Raw genomic sequence first — 23,640 nt, forward strand, 5'->3', positions numbered from 1 at the left:
CCGTTTGTCCGAGTGCATTCTCTCAGGGCCTCTGTACAGACTGTGTGTGTGTGTGTGTGTGTGTGTGTGTGTGTGTGTGTGTGTGTTGTCAGTGTACAGAGTGAACTGGACATTCCAGAGCAAGCGAAAAGTATACGCCAGAACGCATCAACTCGACAAGCCGTGAAGCATCAATGCACTCACATGAGAGAGAGAGAGAGAGAGAGAGAGAGATGAGAAAGAGAGACAGAAAGAGAAAGGGAGAGATGAGGGAGAGATGAGAGAGAGAAAGAGATGAGAGAGAGGGATAGAAAGAGAGAGAGAGAAAGAAAGAGATAGAAAGAGAGAGATGAGAGAGAGACAGAGAGGAATAGAAAGAGAGAGAGAAAGAAAGAAAGAAAGAAAGAAAACCCTACCTGATTTACTGTGGAGGGAAATTTGACCAAAAACAGGGATATTTTTCAAAACAAAACAAAAAGTAATACTACTTTTAGGTTTAATTATTCGTATTATTTTTACACATTTCTGAGTGATATAAAGATTTTTTTAAAAATGCGGTTTATTTAATGATTTATATAATGTCGAGACAGTTTAATATTTTTTATATTAAAAAATATTTGTTAAAAATGAACGCTGAAAAGGAGACGCGTGCAATTTTTTTCTTTTTAGAAAGAATATTAAGATTTGACAAATTTTTAAAGCTTAAGTGCAACATTTGAACAAATTCACTCCTTCCAGTCGGTATCTAATTCAAATTTTTTTTTACATTTAAAAAATAAAATAAAATGAAATAAAAAAAATCACGATATTCACAATATCTCAGAAAAGCATTTTCAGAATGCTACAAATTAATTAATGAAGTAATGACTACTTCAGGAGTAATGCCTGAGACGAAACGTTATCGGATAGCGAATATTACTAATACGAACGCTTGCGAAATGACCCTAGTCGCCTAGCAACCGTACAAGTCTCCTGACGTTCACGACGTCGTCGTTCGTGGACGCGTCGAAAGCGTAACGGTTTAAGGACACAGCGCTGTAAGTTGTAACATCAAGCTGAGCGAAGTTATTCGGCTAAACGTGCGGCGTCACCCGGCTGCTTTCACGCTGTAGATTGTAGCCGAGCTGTACGCTAGAGGGTTGTTATAAAGTGTGCAGTTAAGAGGTTTTATTTTCCCGATGAAAAGGTGCAATTTCTCTCGTATCATCATCCTACGTTGAAGCGAATTAACCACGTTTGTTCATAGCGGTATTATTATTATTATTATTATTATTATTTAAATCTTTAGCAAGGGTGCCAATACTTCTACCTCACACACACACACACACACACACACACACACACACACGTGTTGAAGTGTGTGATGGTGATGTGAGTGATGTAACTGGGTGAGTGATACGAGCGAGAGAGAGGAGAGAAATTGGCTCGGTGCCTCTCTGTTGTCACACACTCGACACGAAATCGACACGTGCGTCACATATGAGGTCAGACAAGTGGAAAAAGCAATTGTTGTGCCACATTCTCACACACACACACACACACACACACACTCTTCATTTAATGAGGGTCTAGTTAGAGTAGCAATAGCCTGCGGAGAATGTAAGAGAGAGTCGTGTGTGTGTATAAATATATCCTCAAATTATTAAATTGCCAATAATAATTTAAATTAAAATATATAAAAGTTGTAAGCAAAAAGAGCCCCAACATTCATTAAATACTGAATAATAAAAAAAAAAAGTAAAAAGTTTAATATATATTTTATTTATATTGTTTGTTTGTTTGTTTGTAGCGTGTCACAGCATTAGAGCGTATGCTGTGCTCCAGGAAGCGGACGGATGGATGTCTAACAACATCATTTGAAAAAAAGTAATAACTTTAATGAAAAGATATAAAGGATATGAAATAAAATTACGTCAACGACGTAACGTTAAACGCGAAAGGAAACGGTGTGCTGCGGTTTCTGTCGTTTATTATATTTTGTTTTATTTTGTAAAATAAAGTATTTTCTCGTTTATTTTGTAAAATAAAATAAAATAAAATGTAATGCTCCTACTCTGTTTGAGCCGTTTAATTTCTCGTAAAAGAAAGAAAGAAATGAAAGAAAGAAAGAAAGAAAGAAGGAAAGTAAACCAAAAAAGAAAAAAGAATGAAAGAAACATGGACGGATGGAGGGATATATATATATATATATGTATATATATATATATATATATGAAACTAAAAGAAAGAAAGAAATGAAAAAGAAAAATAGATACAGAAAGAGAGATAGAAGTGAAACAGAAAAAAGAAACAGAAAGATAAATGAAAAAGAAAGAAGGAAATTAAGGAAGAAAAATAAAGATATATAGATAGAGTAAATTGATAGACAGACAGATACCAAACAAAAAGAAAGAAAGAAAGAAAAAGAGAAGAGATGAAAGAACGGCAGAAAGAAAAGTAGCGGTAAACATGTGGGCGCGGTGGAAAAGTACGGAGACCCTCAAGGGACACGGTGGTGGAAAAAAGGGAACGCAAAACTTTCTCGGGAGAACGCAAAGGTTTTGTGAGAGAACGCAAAAGCTTTGAAAATTTTTTTCTCTCATCCCAAATTTTTTCCACCACCATGTCCCTTCAGGGGCTCCGGAGAGAAGTGTCAGAATAAACAAGGAAAAAGATACGTTTTAAAAAGAAAAGACCACGGGCAGATTTTCTCCACATCACGCAGGACATTATTACATTTACAGTGAAAGGATCTGAGAATAGAGTGTGTGTGTGTGTGTGTGTGTGTGTGTGTGTGTGTGTGTTGAGATTACAGCACTTGTCCCAGATTGTTCCACAGAGGAGAGATTAAACGTCTCTTTAGATAAAAACAGAAGCAGGACACGCCGAGTTCCGACACGCCGCTGAATCCCGGACTCTGATTGGCCGGGAGCTGTTCTGGCGTTTTCTACAAACAGCAGCGCGGGTTTTACGTTCTAATACGGTACGTGACCGTTTCCATAGTAACAGCTCGCTCGCAGCAACTTGTGTAAACGTGTGTAAATCATCGCTAAGGTGAACTTTTCTCTGAGGCGATGTTTATTTACGGAAGGAGTCTCCGGCGTCTGCCGTACCGGCCCCTGTTGCTATGGAAACGACAACGTACGGCCGGAACTACGGTCAGAGGAAACGCTGTTATAGGAAACGAATCGACACCTTGTATCACGCATTCAGACCCAGAGTTCAGTTCAGGATCCTGTACGGCAGCCCATCATCATCATCATCATCATCATGGTGATGAAGGTTTCCATGGAAACTATCTCCTAGGAGCGTGTAGTGATAGAGATATGAATAATTTATCATGTCTGACTGTTTTCCCCAAACGCCTCACGCTGAGTGTGCATGTGTTCATGTGTGTGTTCAAGTGACTCCGCCTACTTTGCGTCACCATAGAGATGTTAAATGCTGCTGTTTGATCTTTTGTCAGGTGTTTTAAGCCACCTTGTGTGTGTGTGTGTGTGTGTGTGTGTGATAAATCATCAAGTAACTGTAGGAGTGTAACTGATGCAAAATATCTTGTTGTAAAGCTATTAAACTTTTTTATTCAGAATTTTAAATAAAAGAAAACAGAAAAACAAATAAAAAAAAAAGCTCGTAATTAGCTAATGAATGTTAATTAGATACAAATGAATTAATCTGAGAATCACGGAGTGTGAAAAATGCTGGTTTATGTGCCATGGACTGAATTCATGAGCATGTTAAATATAATGAAAAGCATTATTAACGGCGCATGCACACACACACACACACACACACACACACAAACAAATAATACTGTTTCAGTGTTTAACGCAATATCTTCCAGCATTTACATATTTTTCCAATCTTCATCCCTCCACACACACACACACACACACACACACACACACACACACACACCCTCTCGTTTTCAGTCTCACACTCCCTTTGAGAAAGCTGCCATCTGGACCACTCTCATTTTGCACACACACACACACACACACACACACACATACACACACATACACACACAGAGAATCTGGCATGCTGCGTTCACATCTGGAGTCTAGAGCGATTGGTAACGGAATCTGGTTCTTAACTATAAAATACATTTCTGTTATGCACCATTGGGTATTTTTACTCTAGTGGAACCGTTATATGTGTGTGTGTGTGTGTGTGTGTGTGTGTGTGTGTGTGTGTGTTAATATCTAGCCATGATGCAAGTTTCATGCTTGTGTAATTACTAAGGAGCTCTACCTACTGCTTTTCGGATTCCCTACAGTGAAATTTCATCATCAACGCTTTTACAAGCGCCGGCGTGTTTTTTTTTTGTTTTTTTTTTCTCCCCCTGCCCCCTAACATCCACGGAAACGAGACCTTTATTCCCCAGGACTAAAATCGTAACGTCATTATAAGTAGATTAAATTTAATTAGATGTAAAAGAATGGCTTTGTATGCATTTATCCGGTCTGAAAAACATTTTATGGTTAAAATAACAAGCTATTTGGCGGAGCGCCCTCTGCTGGCGAGTCCCTCGACCCGTCCTCGCGGTCTAGTATATGAGCTGTTGAAGGCATGTTTACGTCGGAGCGAAAGTTACGCACGCGCTCGGATTATCGTGCGTTTCATGCTTCAAAGATTTCCACATTTTTCTTGAGTAGACGACATTTTCATTTTTATTTTGGAAATAGCGTTAATAAAATGGCTGACCCTTATTATTAGAATAGCACTTGATCCAGCACATTGTATTTGTTTATATCCTGCGCTGATAGATCCTTCACTGTAGCTACGAGACACTAAATCAAGGTCATGAAATCAGAATGGTGTGTATTTTATAATTGTTTTACATTTGCTATTTGTTTTGAGTTGGATTAATCGAACAACACAACATACCGTCCTGGAAAGAGAACACGCTCACGGGTTGAAGGATTAGCTGACCGACAGTTTATTTACAATTAGCAGATAAAAATCAGTTATCGGCTACGAATTATTAACAGTTAACGTCGTAGTGGAAGCGTCACGAAGTAACGAAGCCGTAATTTGTTTCTGTTCCTCTGTCATTCAGAGCTCCTGGGTTCGGCCAAGCGGATCAACGTGAATTTTCAGGACACAGACGGGTAAGTTCGGTTAAACAAGTTCAGACGCATGTTCTACACACACAAACACGTGACAAACGAATGGGGAAAAAACAACGTAACGTGTATTATTGTATTGGTTTTGATGCGGTAACAAGTCTAGCGAGTCCTCATGCCCTGCCCCGTGCTTAGGGGGCGGAGTCATCCTGGAAGAGACCATACCCATCAATACAGAATATTATAAAGGTGATCAGTCAGAAGAACTTTGCGTTGATTTTAGGGGATGAGTGGACAACAAAATAAATAACCCCCCCCCCCCCACCCCCGTAGGTTATTTTTTAAAAAGACTTTATGTATAGGCAAAGGTTTAAAAAATTTCTTTTAGAAAAATAAATAACAGTCTCCGGTGTGATCACGCTCGAGTTATATTTATACTTTATTCTAAACAATCACGAAAACTGATCAGACCTGCGTGTCCAAGCTCGTAGCCGAACGCACTCGTACTTATCGGCCTGCGCTAAAACCTTTCCTCATTTTAAAAGCGTGAAGTAACGAAGCGCTTCAACGCTTCACAGGAAGTGCTTAGCGTGCTCAGCGTTTTGATGCTAACGCTAATTATAATGTAAGCATTTTTCAAGAGTGGAATAAAAACCCAACAATGTTTATGAATGTAAAATGTTAAATCGTTTAGCAGTGTAGGGTTCGTAAAAAAGGCCCTTCTCGAAGAATATGTGCAAAAGTCCGTCCAAAATGATTTTTAAGTGACGTTAGACGAATTTAAATGTAGCTATAAATGGATACAAAATAAATAAATGTTGTTTGGAGATGTGCTGTTGTAGGAAAGTAATCAACTTCAGGTTGGTAACAATAGACTTTCTTTCTTATGTAATAGTTGGTTAATGGGTTAATGAATGGATGAAGGATGTACAGTACAGTGTGTGTGTGTGTGTGTGTGTGTGAGAGAGTGTGTGTGTGTGTGAGAAGCTCTTACTAATGGAAGTAGGTCAGAGTCGTGTGCTCAGTTTGTCAGTTAGGGAGTAGAGAAAAAGTACAAGCACAGCTCCATGTGTGTGTAAAAAATTGCATGGTGTATGTGTGTGTGTGTGTGTGTGTGTGTGTTTGTGCGTGTTTTGCAGGTTCTCGGCCCTTCACCATGCTGCTTTGAATGGTAATATGGAGCTGATAGCTCTGCTGTTGGACTCACAAGCCGTCGTTGATATCAAAGATCAGAAAGGTGAAAGTAATAGACACACACACACACACACACACACACGTTAATGGACGATGTCTGTTTGTCGTTCTGCCTTGTTAACGTTCACGTCCTCTCCTGCGCTTGTCGTCAGGGATGCGACCGCTGCACTACGCTGCCTGGCAGGGAAAATGCGAGCCGATGAAAATGCTGCTGAAGGCGGGATCGTCAGTCAACAGCCAATCGGATGAGGGACAGATTCCGTTGCACCTCTCATCTCAACACGGCCACTACGATGGAGTGAGTGCTCATGAGCACATATACGTACAGTTCTTTTTGTAATAAAACAACACAGTTTTGTCTGAAGAGAATGACATTATTTTTCTATAATATAAGTGAAGAAGTCGTCGGAGGAAGTTAAAGGTTGGCGCACCGTTAACTGTATAAAAACTAAATAAAACGCACTATAAGAGGATGTGCTGGATCAAGTGCTATTTGATAAGCTGCTGAATAGCGCCATCTATCCTCCAAAGTGTTCAACTCTTTTTACAAATGGAATTTCCGCCTGTTTTGCGGGAAAAAACTAAACAACGTATTATTAACAAACAATATTCCTCACGTAAATACTGACTAGATGTACGCTTGCATTTATGTTCAGGTTAGTGACGGTGTGTTTTCCTCGTAGAGCGAGATGCTGTTGCAGCACCAGTCCAACCCCTGCATCAGAGATCACGCTGGAAAAACCCCTCTGGACTTGGCCTGCGAATTTGGACGTGTCTTGGTCAGTTTCTCAAAAGGCAGAGGTAATTAAGAGGTCGTCTTAGCCGAGCTAAAAGATTTCTGTGTGTGTGTGTGTGTGTGTGTGTTATAGGTGGTGCAACTACTCCTGAGCAGCAATATGTGCGCCGCCATGTTGGAACCGAAGCCGTCGGATCCCAACGGGATCAGCCCTCTTCACCTGGCTGCCAAAAACGGACACATCGACATCATCAAGTGAGAGCTGAGCGCTGAATAACTCGACTTTACGTCGTCGTGCGACAGCAGATGTACCCGGCCAACGTTAAAATCGTGTTATGGGGAGATAATGACACCACGAGGGATGGTTAAAATTGCGCTGGTGTGACAGAATGGACAGATGTTAGGGGCTTTAGTGAGGACAAAAGGGTAAAAAGGTCAAAGACTTTAGCAGGGACGGTTCGTTCGTTCGAAAAAGTTTGATCCCAGTCAACCAAATGGAATACAGTTTCATTCTCAAATCTGATTGGTCAGAAGCTATTGATTCATTTTCATCTGTAGATTTATATTAAAATGCGCTACCGTTTCTATAGTAACAACAACAACAACGTGTATAATTGTTGATGATTATTCAACATTTGTGGAAGGAGTGTCCAGTTTCAGTCAGTACGTTTTCCCACATCTTCAGGACAGAGGAGTTTACGCTTTGTGGTAAAAAAAAACCAAACAAGCAAACAAACAAACATCGATCAAAAACATCTCCATGTCTAACAGAAAAGTGCGTCGCATCTGCAGCAGCTCCTTTATAATAAAGTACAACGGTATTAAATCCACTTCGTACGAAGGAGGGAGGACGGACGTTCTTATGAAAACGTAGAATAATTGAAAGGAAGGAATTTAACTCGGAGTCAGAGTAAATCAGCGTCGCTAGACTGTATAAAGAGACTAACGAAGCCGTTCTATAAATAGGGTGTTGGCTAATTTGTACAAGATAGCGCTCTAAATAAATCATAAACACGCTCAGCTAAGCCCTGCTGAAAGGGGTAAAGGAATACCTAGGCTCAAAACTGAAGACACAGGACGAATATCGATCTTTAGCTACGTCATACGGTCACTATGTTCGAATTCAGGATGATTTTTTGATACAGCGTGTGCTGAAAACATGATGACACAGTGTGTGTGTGTGTGTGTGTGTGTGTGTGTCGGTATAATCTGTGCGTTAAAAGGGAACAAAAATGAAACATTAGCTCTCTGGCAAAGTGTTCACTGGAGTGCAGGGTTGCCAGGTCTCGGATAAACTTCCACTCCTTTCCAACTACTTCTAGAAAACAGCACACACAAACATAAGAATGGAAATTAGTCTGTGTGTTTTACCTAACTTAATGTTTTTCCCCCAGCTATGAAATGATTCCATTGATAGTGGAAATAACGTGCACGAACCATATCGTTACACCCGTATTAAAATGATGAATCTTGAGACCGATTCTAAACAGGACATACAACGAAGCATAAAATCGACACCGTTTTGATTAAATATACAGCGTTTTAGAATTTATTTATTTATTTTTACATTTCTCTTGAAAAATTTCTTTGTTTTCATTCCAATAGCTGCAAGCACAAATGCACTCGTTGACTCACTGTGTTTGCAGTAGATATGGGAATAAACCCTGAGCCCTCTGTGTGTGTGTGTGTGTGTGTGTGCGTGTGTGCTTGTTCCAGGTTGCTAATCCAAGCTGGCATAGACATAAACCGGCAGACGAAATCTGGCACGGCGCTGCACGAGGCTGCGCTCTGCGGAAAAACCGATGCCGTTCGCCTTCTTCTAGACGTGAGTAAAGAAACAAACAAAAAAAAAAACAAATATGTGTAATGTAAAAACTTTTCTATGTTACACGGATAATAATAATAATAATAATAATAATAATAATAATAAATACATATAAAATGAAGCTCTGTGTACAACATTTAGTATGCGCATATAAAAGTGATTATGGGAAAGCACTAATTTAATATATGTATATATATATATATATATATATATATATATATATATATGTCATTTTACATGTATAATTTAATTAGTGCAAACTTATAAAAAAATAAGTTTAAATAAAAAAAATGAAATAATAAAAAAATGCAATAATTTCAATTTTAAATATAAAATAAAAGCCATATTGAATAATAAAATAAGTTATTTATGATTGCATGTCAGTGATGTGTTTTTTTTTCCAGAGTGGCATTAGTGCCAGTGTGAGGAACACGTACTGCCAGACGGCACTGGACATTGTAAACCAGTTCACCACGACGCAAGCCAGCCGAGAGATTAAACAGATGCTTAGAGGTATGGAAGGAGAGAGATGGAGAGAGACGGAGAGAGAGAGAGAATGGGTTTCACTCCACTATACATATTAGTCGTAATACAGCACAGTATAGATTTTGTTGCAATATGACATAATAATAATGACATTATCAAAATCAAACAAAATGGAGCCATGAGGCTATCACGCTTGATGTACCTTTGCTCAACTGTGTTACTCCTCCCCTGAGCATGGGGCAGCATGATTCCTGTCCCAGTGCAGCTCTAAGTACAGTATCTCACAAAAGTGAGTACACCCCTCACATTTGTGTAAATATTTGATATCTTTTCATGTGACAACACTGAAGAAATGACACTTTGCTACAATGTAAAGTAGTGAGTGTACAGCTTGTGTAACAGTGTAAATTTGCTGTCCCCTCAAAATAACTCAACACACAGACATTAATGTCTAAACCGCTGATGTCCAAAATGTCCAAATTGGGCCCAAAGTGTCAATATTTTGTGTGGCCACCATTATTTTCCAGCACTGCCTTAACCCTCTTGGGCATGGAGTTCACCAGAGCTTCACAGGTTCCACTGGAGTCCTCTTCCACTCCTCCATGATGACATCAGGGATGTCGACATCACCCTCCCATGCCCAAAAGTGTACTCACTTTTGTGAGATACTGTACTGCTTGTTGCAGTTCCCATTTTGACCACTAGGCAAAAATAACAACTTTATGTAGCTAAATCCGACTGGAACAGTCAGTACGCTGCACCACAATTGCGCGACATCTAGAATAGTAAGTCAAATAGCATCATTTTTTTAAACCACTGCTCACTCAAAAGAGATAGTCAGCATTTCAGTGAAATTTTAAAACGTACGTTATTGTAAACGAGGACACGTACGGATACATGTACAGTAAATGTGGTGGCGCACTACATCGCTTCCCCCCTGGACCCATTCATGCCCCATTTGCTTTTTCTTAAAAACAAAATGCATCAGACTTTCCCATCCTAAACAGACTTTCCCAAAGCACTGACACTGGAGACTCCTTCCATACACGTCGAAGAAACGTTTTCCTTACAGACAAACGTTCTTTACTTCTGCATTTTAAATCTGGTATTCACCTCAGATTACACAGAGTGTCCGGCGTACAAGTCCCTGTATAAGCTGTTAGGGTTAGGGTTACACACGATTATATACAAAACAGTGTGTGTGTGTGTGTGTATACAGATGCCTCTGCAGCTATGCAAGTGAGGGCACTCAAAGACTACTGCAACAACTATGACCTGACGAGCCTCAACATCAAAACAGGCGACATCATCACGGTAATTACCCAGAGTGCAACACATAGAGAAGAGACACTTTTTATTTGGTGGGGGGGGGGGGGGTGCGGCTGTGGCTCAGGTGGTACAGCAGGTTGTCCACTAATCGTAGGGTTGGCAATTTGATTCCCAGCCCACATGACTCCACATGCCGAAGTTTCCTCGGGCAAGACACTGAACCCCAAGCGCCTTGCATGGCAGCTGTGCTACCATTAGTGTGTGAGTGTGTGTGTTTATGGGTGAATGAGACACAGTGTAAAGTGCTTTGGATAAAAGCGCTATATAAGTGCAGACCATTTGATCATGGCTTTTTCAGACTTTACACAGTGTACAGTGCCATCTGCTGGATTTACTTACGCCACTGTTTTTACACACCCATTGGTTTAATAAAAAAAAAAAAGAAGACACAATGAAAAAATAAAAACACTAATACGATGACGGATAGACAGAGAAGATGGCGAACACGGAAATAAATCTAATGGGAATTTAATATATTGCTACACAAATAGTCCTAATTCACATTATCACATTATTTGCTGGTTTAATTGAACAAAACGGCTAGAATATACGTATAGAATAGCACTTGATCCAGCACATCCTATTGTTATGTATTTTCTTTGTTATTTATATTGTGCTCAGACAGTTCTGACAGCCTCCGATGGTTCGAAGGCTAAGCTGACCAAGCACTCATCTGTAATGCTAACAGCTCGCTTTAAGTTCATTCATAATTTTATCCATAAAAACTTTGCTCGTATGGATGAGCAACGTCTATGATTAAGATGTGTGTCTTCTTTAAACGTACCTAGCGTATAGATGACTAGTTGTAGTAAAGCGCGGTTTTATTTTCAGGTCCTGGAACAGCACTCCGACGGCCGCTGGAAAGGCTGTATCCACGACAACCGCACAGGAAACGACCGCGTCGGCTACTTCCCCTCCAACATGGTGGAGGTCATCAAGAGGGCAGGTGCGCCACGGTGTAATCACATGACTGTTGTGGTCATGTGACCTACGCTGATGTCCTAGTTTGAACTAACTCATCCATGTGCTACACGCAACTTCTTAGTGCTTTGTGTGTGTGTGTGTGTGTGTGTAAGAGAAGAAGAGATGCCTGTGTGTCCCACACATAGATTAAGCTGATAATACCAAATATAAAAATAACACCAAAGATTTATTTTAAATAAATAAATAAATCATCAGTGGCGAATCTGGGTGTGGGAAAATAAGATAGAGTTTTTTTTTGCGTGTGTGTGTGTGTGTGTGTGTGTGTGTGTGTGCACTCGCCACCTCTGAGCGTGCAACACTTCCTCACAGTGATTTTAATTAGAACGGTCAGCCGGACGGGAGGAGAGAGAGAGAGATGGAAAGATGATAATGAGAGTCCATTTCTATCCAGTCGTGTCTTCATTTCCATTCTCCTTTTTCCTCCCACTCACGTTTTTGGTATCATTCCATCTAGAAATACACGTCACATCATGCACGCGGACACGCAATCACCGTCAGGTAGAGGGATAAATTCGTTTAGTGCGTTTTTTCGGGTATTAGTCCGTTTGCCAAGTCTGAATCAGAGTAAGATACGTGTGCCCCACATAAATGAAACAAAACCAAAAAAAAAGGGCTGAGGTGTGTATGTAGGGTTAAAAACTAAAATTCACGGGCCAGACATATAGTGAAAAAAATGTAAACAAACCTTATCAAGAGGACGCAGAGATCCAAAAAGACCCACGGAGAACACAGTGTTTCGCGCTGAATAATTGATTATCTAATTATAAAAATAACCCCTTTTAAAAAAACTTTTTTTTTGTATCACATCAACTGTCCATCTTCTCTTTTGTTTGTTGGTCCAAATCTTCAGAACACATGGCAGTTTTGCAGGATTACAGCTATAGCAGTCCTAAAAAAATGGAAGTTTGGAAATGCCATGGAAAGGGACTTTTTGCTGACTCCAGAGATGTTCTGGCAAAACATTCGGTGCCTCAGGAGGGGAGATGATTCCATGCACAAGCTCTGCTAAGCAAGCACAGTGGGGTGTTGACCTCTAGTGTTGAACAGTGGACGGAGCATTTTAAGGAACTCCTTATACCACTGGTTAGGCCTTCACTTCAGGAGGCAGTGCCTGAAATCTCTGGTGTGTTGAAGTACATCTCTGTGGCAAAGGTCACTGGCGTTAAGTGCCAACCTTCATAGTAGCAGGGTTGGATAAATTGAAGGTACTGGACAAAATTGTTTTTTTTTGTTAGCTTTTCAGTGTTGCATGGACATCTGGGGTAGTGTTACTTGCTCCCTCCGACATGCACTTACCTTTCACTACTGACTATGAAGCTGCTGGAATGAAAATCTGCACAAGGCCACCCACGGTTATTTTACAGAAGCAAGCGGCATGCTCTCCTCAGATCATAGAAGAGACCTTGCCCCTGGTGGAGGAGTTGAAGTATCTTGGGATATTACTCACGAAGGATGGAAATAGAGAGTGTGAGATCGGGTGAGCGGCAGCATTTGGCGCGCCTGTCTAGTGGTGCTGAAACAGGAAGTCAGTTTGCAGATGAAGTTTCAAGCAATCTACATCCCTGTCCTCACTTTTAGTCCTTATCGTTGGGTAGCGACTGAAAGATTAAGATCTTGAATACTGACATGAAAATGAGGTTCCTCTTCAGGGTTTCTGGGCTTACTCTCTATGATGGAGATGAACCTGACAATCCAGGGGTGCCATGGAGTAAAGAAGCTGATCTTCAAAATTCAAAGGATAACAAGCTCAAATCAGCTCCTAGTAGTGCTTCATCAGGCATGTCCCTCTAAATTATATTTCACGGTTGGCTTGGGAACATCTGGGGAACCACACAACCCAGGAGGATATGAAATCTGTGGCTGGAGATAAAGAAGTCTGGACTCTTTCTCAGCCAGCTGCCACTGAGACCCTCACCAGGAAATGTAAAAGGAAAATGAATGAATGAATTAAAAGCAGTTTTGAAACCAAAAGTATCCCTTTTGCTCTATTGGACTTGGAAAATGGACAAATAGGTGTGGAAGAACCCTTTAGATTAGAACTCCATGCATTCCCCCACCTTTCACTGTACATACATGACTCTATGAGGCATGCAATGCTACATATCTTTATAGTTGATTGTTGTAAGTGTGTCTTTTGCATTGGAATGATTGTCATGTTACTGTAACAGTACACACACGTTTTGATTTCCTCCTTGCATGCTATTCAGAAAGCTCTTTTCATTTGATAAGTTGTTAGGATCTGTAAAGTTTAGTGCTTAGAGTTAGCTGTTTTTTTTCTTGAACATGTTTTATTTTGTCTTTCCTTCCCCTTGTCGTGTCGTGTCGTGTCGTCTCGTGTTTTGGTGTCATTTGTGTTATTATTTCCGTCGTGCCCAGGACCCTCTACTCAGCAGTATCTTAAGATACACATCCGTCCGCCGGCAATTGGCTCAGTTGCCATGGTGAACGGTGACTCCCACATTCTCTCTCTTCCCCTGACCTCCCTGCCCCCTCCTCCCTCCCTGATCTCTTCCCATCAGCCCCTGTTCACCTCATTCGGGTATAACACACCCACCTGCAGCTCATTTGCGTTTGAACCGCCCTCCTCCCGCTCAGTGGGGCCGAAAAGAGAGACAGGTACAAACACACACGAGTGCACACACACACACACACATACAGTATGGGCTTGTAACATGAATTGATGTAAATTTTGTAATCACAAGAGTATGATTGTAGGAAATGATGTCTATATATGCTATAGCACGGATCCTGTAGAGGTAATTTGCTTACAAATGAATAAATTTGTTATTGAAAAGTTATTTTTGATGGCCAGTGTTGGTCTTCCTCAAGATCAACAAAGATCTAGTAGTGTTTTTCGGAGTCACTTATAATTTTGCTTAAGATAAAAGTGTAAGCCAAGCAAATGATATTTTAGGCCCTCTAAGGCCGAGTCTACTGCCGAGAACTGTTTTTATTTTGGACCAAACCATTCTCACCGAGTCAAAGAGTATGTTCCTGTTGATCAAATGGAGGTCAGGTTTAATCGAAGACAGTTAGTGTTTCGAGTGGATGTTACCAATTCATTATGTGGTGTTATTTTATAATAATGAAGAAAATAATGTGCAAGATTTGGCAAACAGAAAGATAGATTTGTCTCAGGTTTAATGTATTTTTAAATATCTAAAAAAATAAGCACATTTTCTTTGGTCCCCTTAATATAATGTCCTGCTTTCTTTTTGTATATCTTTTTGCCAGTGGTATACTGGCATGTGTATAAATCTGCGTGTGTGTGTGTGTTTTTCAGGTTCCCGAGGTTCTGTGTCCAGCCCCCATGGCTCCCCGACGTTAAGTGGGCAGCAAAGCAGTTCCAGTGAGGAGATCTGGGTCCTGAGAAAACCTTTAGCAGGTATGGATAAAGGTTTGTTTACACACATACACACACACACGAGGGAAAACTTGTGTTCAGTGTAGTCGTCAACATGCTGAATGAGTTGTGCTAAATGGAGACAAAACGCGTACTGCGCCTTGTTTAGTTTGTTTACTTACATATTATTTGTTCCTTATTTGTCATCATTAGGCGCTGGCAGCACAGGGAGTCTGACCAGCGGGCGCTCTTCAGTCAGTGGTCCGGTGGACAACGCCAATGCTCATCTTGCAAGCTCCCCCGTGCCCGTCCCAACCACGCCAACACATTCCACAGGGCTCAACACACATGGTGTAAACGTACCCGGGCTACACGCACAGGCCGAGGGGGTGAAGGTGCGACAAACACACTCCAAAACTCCAAATCTTTTACTGGAAATACAATTTCTCTCATTAAAAGGCTGATTTTGTGTGTGTGTGTTTGTGTGTGTGTGTGTTTTAGTTGCTGGCCACTGTGCTGTCTCAGTCTGCAAAAGCGAAAGAACATCTCCTGGAGCAGGACCCCAGTGCAGGTACCATAGAGTTGGGTCCAGACCACAACCAGGAACTGTTCTTATTCATCATATACGTTCACAGTTCAGATTCCATTCATTCTTCATGTATGTAAACTCCGTAATTATGCGTCCGATAAGGCTGTATTCAGAAATTTAATTACCAAAATTGTGCACATCGGTATACAGATCTCAGACGTAACTACAGACTTAAGCTCCATTCAGAAGTTACACGAGCTTAACTTGAGCTAATTTTGGAAAAACCCTGTCTCAGACGCTTTTGATAAATCTGGCAACCTCCGAGGCATGAACTAGACGCAGGAGATTTTAACAATCTGAATGTGAAGCCCGGAAAATTGAATTAAGCAGCTGAGTAACCCGACTCTGAATACGAGGAACTTTACCCAAAAAAACAACTTTTTTGCAAAATCTTCACTAGATACTCTGTAATACCAACATTTTGTAAAAGTCCCCTGGGCTGTAGTAATAACATTTTCTTGTGTGCTGCAGGTTCTTCACAACTTACCCAGAGTACACCTGGTGGTCCACGTCCAGAAAAGAAAAAAACATTTGTTGATCCTTTACTACAGAGAAAAGATAGTGCTGCAACAGAAAGCAAGGCAAGTGACCAAAATATTGGTTTAGATAGTAAGAATGAAAGATTCTATTTTTCAAATGAACTAAAGTGATAAGCAAAAGGAATTGAACACATCTGCATACAACAAGTTGTATATCACATTGATAATAAATTGTGTGTGTTGTAGAGCTCTGAGGCCGTGGCTGAATGGCTTACTAGCGCTCAGCTGCAGTTTTACACCGCAAACTTCCTAACAGCTGGATACGACCTTCAGACCATCAGTAGGATGTCACCAGAGGTACCTGCGCATGGCTACATACTGTACTGTATATCAGGGCTATACCACAGCAACCACCAAGCAACACCATAGCAACCACCTCGTAACATCTCAGCAACCACTTAACAACCACCTGGCATTTCATAGCAACCACATGGCAACATCAACATGGTAACACCATATCAACCACTTGGAATACCATAGGAACAACTTGGCAACAACCTCTGAAGACCTAGCAACACCCTAACAACCATTTGGAATACTATAGCAACAACCTAGCAATCATCTGGGATACCACAGTAACTACTTAGCAACACCATAGCAACCACCAGCAGCAACCTAGCAACCCGATGTCAACCACCTAGCACCAGCCTGGCAACCACCCAGCAACACCCTAGCAACCACCTGGAATACCACAACAGCAATCTTGCAATCACATAGCAACCACATGAGATACTGTAGTAACTACCTAGCAACACCCTAAGAACAAACTTGCAACACTATAGCAATCACTAACAACAGTCTGGCAATCCCCGTAAGAATCGCAACATCCTAGCAACACCTGGAACATCATAGCAAGCACCTAGCAACCCCATGGCAACCACCTAGCAACAGCCTAGCAACCACCTGAAGTAATATTAGATGTTTTAACTTTTTCTCCTTTAACAATTAGAAACGTTTAGGCTTTTAACCCTATAATGTTTAACCGTATAATATTTTTAATATCTTAAAATTCATAATGAATAAAGAGGGCGGAAGCCATATTGTTACATTTGTAGTGATTAATATGATAATTACACTTTGGACTACAGTATGCATACAGTAATATATTGGCAATATGTCTATAAAATTTATTGTAATGCTTTTCTCATTCATATATCATTGCTATTCCAAGGTAATTTTAATAATCTAAAAATGGAGCCAAGAAAAGTGACTTACATGGAACTTTGTCTGCATAAGCATAGATGTAACTTTTGAACTGGCATCATCAACTCTGAATGAGTTTTAAACAGAAATCTTGACCTAATTATGTTTGAACTCCAGGATCTCGTAGCAATTGGGGTGACAAAACCTGGGCACAGGAAAAAGATGCTGTCCGAGATCGTCAAACTGAGCATTCCTGACTGGATACCTAAAGAGAAACCAGTAAGACGTTTATCAAAATGTTCTTGAGTGCATTTCATTTCATGTTTTCCTGTCATTGTGGAGACGGGTGGTCTTCATGGTCTCTTTATCTTCATGTCCCTGTAGACCAGCCTAGCTGAGTGGTTGTCCTTGATTGGACTTAGTCAGTACTATCAGACTCTTGTTCAGAATGGCTACGACAACATGGACTTTGTCAGTGACATCACCCTGGAGGACTTGCAGGAGATCGGCATCACCAAGCTGGGTACTGAAGAGTCTAATTCAGTGACTATTATTAGCTTAAAGCAGTGGTCAGCAACCCTGTTCCTGGAGATCTACCTTCCTAAAGACTTTAGCTCCAAGCATAATCGTGGCCACCTGACCATTTAATCGTTGCCTTGAAACGTTCTTGATCAACTTAAACAGATGTTTTAGATATTGGTTGGAGATGAAACCTACAGAAAGGTAGATCTCAAGGAAGAGGGTTGGTCTTTAACCAGTCTCCAGCGCTCAGTGCTTTTCTGATACTGGAAACTCTTCCAGATAGAGGAGTTTTTTTCTTAGTACAGGTAAAAACTTCCCAAACGATTGTCTGTTCTGTAGAAAATGCAGAGAATAGATATTAAATTGGAGTATTTCTTCAATATATTTAATCATATTAATAGCGTAACTATAGCAACCAAATATTTTTCATGAATTGCTTTGCCCTGCAGGACATCAGAAGAAGTTAATGTTAGCCGTTAAGCGTCTGGGAGAGCCTCTGAAAGAGGAGGACACTTACAGCAAGGCGAGGCAGTCAGACGAAAGCACAACTTCAAAACGCCAAGCTGCTCCAGAATCCACCCCTGCTCCAAGGACGCGCCGAGGAATGGAAGGGCGTGGCTCTCCACGGCACACCACCCAGGGGCGTGGTATACAGCGAGCAAATGCTCCGCCTCCCCTAAAAAAGCCTGCATCATGCAATAGTCCAGCCCATACGCCACCACATACACCTACTAAAGTCAAAAGCTCCTCCCCTCGCTCGAATTCTCAAGGCCGCCCAGTCCCGTTGCTCTGCCTTCCCCAAGAAAGCGCAGCTGAGGAAGATGAGGATGGCACACCTCCTTTACCCAGACGGAAAGACCCGCCCTTCCCTGACACATCCACTAAGTATGCCACGGTGGGTGGAGCCAACCGTAGTGCATCCTCCCTGGATGTTGGAGGAGTAAACCGTAGCCAGTCCTTTGCCACGACACGACCTCGCAGGAAGACGCGCCCCCCAACACCTCCAAAGCGCTCTTGCTCCTCCATCTCCACGGGAAACCTGCCAAACGAGGGCGGGATCAACCAAGATGAGCCTTGTGATTCGTTTCTAAGTGTGACGTACCGAGAACGCCGCCGTAGCGACTGTGGTCCTGCTTCTGAATCAGGGGTTTTAGGAGGAAGTGTTCGAGACATCGCTGCCATGCTAGAAATGTCCACATTAGGAGGCAGAGCCAAAGGAGCTAGCAGGAATTACTTACAGGTAACACTGTTTTTATGAAATCAAACAACAGCATATCCATTAGATGTAATGAATATGAATACGTTATTCAGAATGAAGAGATATGAATAGGAGGCACACTGGTCGGATTAGGTTTGTTTTAATGTTTAAGTTCCTGATGAGATTCCCTCATCTTTTTGTTAACATATGGTTTATAGGGATAATGAGTAAGTATTTGCCCTGTTTTCTAGGCGAGCCCGGACATCCTCAGACGAAACCATGACTCTCTGAGTTTAGACGAAGAGATCCAGAGTCGCCGTCGCACCATCAGCGGCCCCTTAACTGACTACGAGATCCCCATTGCACAGCAAGAGGGCACCGAACGAGGCGAAGTTACCAAATCTCTGCGAATTACTGATGAACCAATGGAAACACTCCCTGAGAGACCAACCCCAGAGCCCCGCCCCCGCTCCATGCTCACTCAAGAAGAGTGGTCACGTGTGGATGCCACGGCAACCTTGAGGAGGCCCCGCACACCTCACGACTTGAGCAGCGAGAGGGTCCAGCTCAACGAGACCAGCACTGTGAGACGACGGCCAAAAGTAATAGCACCCACTCAGAGGGATGATGCGACAGATGCTGCTATTCGTGTAAGACCTGTATCAGAGGTGGAACATGTATATCGGGAAAGTGATATGAGCGAGGATTTCCGGCGAGCGCTGAAGCCTCCAGTTTCCCCCAAACCATCTCTGGGCCTCAGGAAGCCTGAGCCTCCCACCCCAACCAGGAGAGTCCCACTTCCAGGACCGGAGAACCAACACAGCACAGGTATTGCTAAATTAACATGGATAATAATTCCTGAGAAATTGCTAAACCAGCCTTAAAGACATGCTGAAAGAGCAGAAATTACGTCTCATTATGTGAATTTTTTTCATTCCTAGTCTTTAAAATATTTTGTCGGGTTTATGATTCTTTCGAATTAGATTATATACCTTATGTATATATTTATAATTTTTTCTCTGATGGTTTTGTCTCTTTAGTGGAGGGCAAAAGAGTTCCACCGCCTGTGTCTCCAAAGCCAAGCCCTCCTCCTACACTTCCTAAACCAATCAAAATGAAGCCCTTACCAACACACACACTTACCCCACCCAGTGACCTAAACACACACCCACACTCCTCTATCATTCTCCCCGAGCAAGTGGATCATCCTATACTCAGTCCATCAACCCCGACCCCCAAACCAGCAGAATCTCACACTTTGTCCCCACGACCTTTGACATCTCCCGCTCAGAGCCCCCAAACCCCCCAAACTCCTTCTACCCCTGGGTGCGGATCTGCCCCAGTCAAACCCCCGAGATCTTCCATGGCAGGGCTGTCAGTGGACATTCCCAGCCCTTTTGAGGCAGAGCCACGAGAGGTGGAAAAACACAACGAGGATGACGAGCAAAAGAGACAAAGGAAAGAGATAGCAGTGATTAAGGGGCAAGAGATGGGAACTTCCAGCGAGGTCACAAAGCTCACAGAGGGATCAGAGCAGGTGCTGATGAGGCGGAGGAAAGTGGGTGTGGCCAGACAGATGCAGATCGAAGGAGACATCGAAAGCACAACAGAAGATGGCGTTGTAACTGCAGATGAAATTCGACAGAGGGTGCCAAATGTCAGCGGAACGGATGAAGGCAGAATTCATGGAGAAGAAGAAATAAACCAGCTAAGGCTAGACGAGACCAGTGCCTCCTTAGCTGCAGCACTGGAGGTTGTAGAGGAAAGGATCATGACCGAAGACAAGTATTTTTTAATTCATCATTAAATATTACAATTAATAAATATCAGTTGATACTAATTAAAATGAATAAATATTTTCAAATCCCACCTTGTTTTTTTTCTTTCTCTTGTGTTCCAGTTCTGCAACGGAGAATAAAAGCACAGTCAACATTCTTGATGATATTGGAAGCATGTTCGATGACCTCGCTGACCAGTTGGATGCCATGCTGGATTAAAAAAGAAAAAGCAAAAAAAAGCACAAAGTAAATCGTAAACAGAAAAGCACAGCATCGTCTTCATCTGAGCGCCTGATCTGTTTAAAGCCACGCTTCAATGAATAAACGAATAAACACTGATTTGTTGATCTTATCAAGGATTTTTTTTAAAAAAAAGGACCTACTGGAAGGCAGAGATCTTGGGTTTAAAACGTTAAATCCCTGAAACATCGACGTTTGGTGAAGGTTTTGGAGCCAGGATGTACGGACTGTTCTCATGCTGCTTCCAGAGATAAGCACAATTAAATGCTATCAAACTATTTAAACATTGTTAAGGTCAAGAAATGCTAGCAATGTGTCAGAGTGTGTGTGTGTGTGTGTGTGTGTGTGTTTCTATGTGTGTACTATGTTTGGGCTTTCCTTCACTGGCGATCGACATTTGTGTATTCATTTTTCAATAATAATTGGAATCACCATTTTTGTGCTTTAATGTTGAGTTGGATACCCAGCTACGACGTTTTCAAAGGGGAACACGGGACAAAATTTTGGAGGGAAAAAAAACCCCCTGATTGATATGTTAAGGAATACGCTAAAAGTCGAGGAACATTGCTAGCTAGCTATAAGAAAAACAAAAACAAAAGTAGGACAAGCTATTTAATGGGTTCCCCTTTGAATCCATATTTAAAGCAAAAAAAAAAAAAAAGCTGAAATATTGTGACCCTTATGTTGTCACCGTAGTTGTTCGTGCGTGTTTGTGTACTTCATTGACGAATCCCGATTTTCAGCCAATAGAGTGGTGTAAACTATAATTTATCATTTATAAATGCTGCGTGATGTAGTGTAAATGTGACATATAGATTACAGCGTAGGATTTGGGATGCAACAAGAGCCCCTCCAGTCCCATTTAATGTGAACAAGAATTACGGGCCGTATTCAGAGTCCAGAATTCATGCAGGGAAAGTTACTCCTATTCAGAGTCGAGTTATGACTTGCTCTGTGTGCGCCATTCAGATTATTCGAATCCCCTGTGTGTCGTTAATGCCTTTGAGGTTGCCAGATTTTTCTTGAGCAGAAGTGTCAGAGACGGGGTTTTTCAATTGCATCTAGACCACCACCTTTAAACCTATAAAATAAAAAAAACTCTGCACTCTTTTTTCAGCAGCTTATAGAATAGCACTTGATCCAGTGCATGCTATTATTTAGCATTTTATTTTTATATTGTGCGCCGACAGTTCATTGTGTGCACAACTTAACGAGATACTAACTCGAGCTCATGAAATGTGTCCTCATGCGGGAAACAATCGCAAACCTGTGTTTTAGGCTCCGCTCCATGTGCATAACTCTTGCGTAACTTCCAAGTAGCCTGCGATTCTGTCTGAACGAGCAATTTCAATACTCTGAATACAGCCCTCTGTGTGTTTGGGGTGTGTGTGTTTTCGGGGTTGGGTGTGTGTGTTTAAGATGCAAAATGAGATGATGTTTTTATGATTTTATGTTTCGCATATGCATTGGCCCATTGGAGAGAGCTTGCAGTCAAGACAATAGTGGCCAAAAGAACATAATTTAGTGTATATGTTATATAATTGCAGAGCAATATTTCTATCAACTCTCCATGTTGGTAACTTTTAGTTTTATGACAATCCTTTATCATGTTTGATTAATTCTGCTGAAGGTGGACATTTAGAGAGTTAAACCTTATATCCTGTAAAAAACAAACAAACAAAAAAACTAACAAAAGTCTATGTAATTATTCGAGTTATTTTGTGTACATGCTCAACTGGCTAATGTGTTTGACCCTGGTGAAATGATCCTTGGAGATCCTCTTCCATGTAAAGCATATTGAGAGTATGTGGAAGTACGATAAATAAACTTTATGAATTATGGACACATAGCGCATTCATTCATTTATTATTTATGCGTTCATCTTACGCACTTTATATGGACATTTTCACTTAGGGGTGTACTCACTTTTGTTGCCAGCGGTTTAGACATTAATGGCTGTGTGTTGAGTTATTTTGAGGGGACAGCAAATTTACACTGTTACACAAGCTGTACACTCACTACTTTACATTGTAGCAAAGTGTCATTTCTTCAGTGTTGTCACATGAAAAGATATAATCAAATATTTACAAAAATGTGAGGGGTGTGCTCACTTTTGTGAGATACTGTATGTTGAATCCCTCCACCAGAGACCATCGCATCAACCGTTGGGTTATGGTCTGTAAAAACTATTACAGGTAAAGGACTACCACCTCAAAGTGCTGCAAAGCAAGAAGTAATGCTAAGGATTCCTTTTCTATAGTGCTGAAATTTAGCTGAGCTTTTACGAAGTTTTTAGAAAAGTACTGGGTGGTCGATACCAGACGCCTTTTCTTACAACAATACCGCCACTGAAACTGCCCAGTCATGGGTCATCCAGTGACATTTCAGTTACTGCCTTTTCATGAGCAGGAATTTCAAGATTCTTTATTTCAAGTTTCTTTCTCCCATAAAGCTATAGACACACCCATGACTGGAATGGGCACGTTTTATAAGCGCCTGAATGTCACGTCATGGAGGCAAAGACAGATTCAAGCGCAGATAAAAAGGTTTTAATAAAGACCAAAACAACACACAAATTGAGCGGCGTCCTCAGACGAACAGGGAGGCTGAACGACGTTCTCCATCGACACGGTGGGCTGGACTAGATCCACAGTGGGGGAGGGAGGGTGGGAGATGGTTCCAGCCTGGTTGGAAGGCTCCCCTTTGA

At 41.4% G+C, this 23,640-nt stretch overlaps 1 protein-coding gene across 1 annotated transcript in view; it reads left to right on the plus strand.

The window, feature by feature from the left end:
* Nucleotides 1–21,080, plus strand: part of si:dkeyp-9d4.3 (caskin-1) — a 30,958-nt gene extending 9,878 nt beyond the window's left edge. Inside the window, exons 2-22 of the mRNA XM_053615583.1 lie at nt 5,021–5,072; nt 6,167–6,264; nt 6,374–6,519; nt 6,905–7,000; nt 7,091–7,212; nt 8,674–8,782; nt 9,187–9,295; nt 10,488–10,582; nt 11,429–11,543; nt 13,958–14,197; nt 14,865–14,966; nt 15,138–15,319; nt 15,426–15,495; nt 15,985–16,094; nt 16,239–16,349; nt 17,373–17,474; nt 17,580–17,718; nt 18,167–18,957; nt 19,167–19,743; nt 19,956–20,700; nt 20,816–21,080. Coding sequence (XP_053471558.1) covers nt 5,021–5,072; nt 6,167–6,264; nt 6,374–6,519; nt 6,905–7,000; nt 7,091–7,212; nt 8,674–8,782; nt 9,187–9,295; nt 10,488–10,582; nt 11,429–11,543; nt 13,958–14,197; nt 14,865–14,966; nt 15,138–15,319; nt 15,426–15,495; nt 15,985–16,094; nt 16,239–16,349; nt 17,373–17,474; nt 17,580–17,718; nt 18,167–18,957; nt 19,167–19,743; nt 19,956–20,700; nt 20,816–20,912 — 4,208 coding nt within the window. The 3' untranslated portion in view covers nt 20,913–21,080. The remainder of the gene's footprint in view (nt 1–5,020; nt 5,073–6,166; nt 6,265–6,373; nt 6,520–6,904; nt 7,001–7,090; nt 7,213–8,673; nt 8,783–9,186; nt 9,296–10,487; nt 10,583–11,428; nt 11,544–13,957; nt 14,198–14,864; nt 14,967–15,137; nt 15,320–15,425; nt 15,496–15,984; nt 16,095–16,238; nt 16,350–17,372; nt 17,475–17,579; nt 17,719–18,166; nt 18,958–19,166; nt 19,744–19,955; nt 20,701–20,815) is intronic.
* The last annotated feature ends 2,560 nt before the right edge of the window (nt 21,081–23,640 follow it).

This window comes from Ictalurus furcatus, chromosome 26, assembly GCF_023375685.1.
Source record: "Ictalurus furcatus strain D&B chromosome 26, Billie_1.0, whole genome shotgun sequence".
Taxonomy (NCBI): domain Eukaryota; kingdom Metazoa; phylum Chordata; class Actinopteri; order Siluriformes; family Ictaluridae; genus Ictalurus; species Ictalurus furcatus.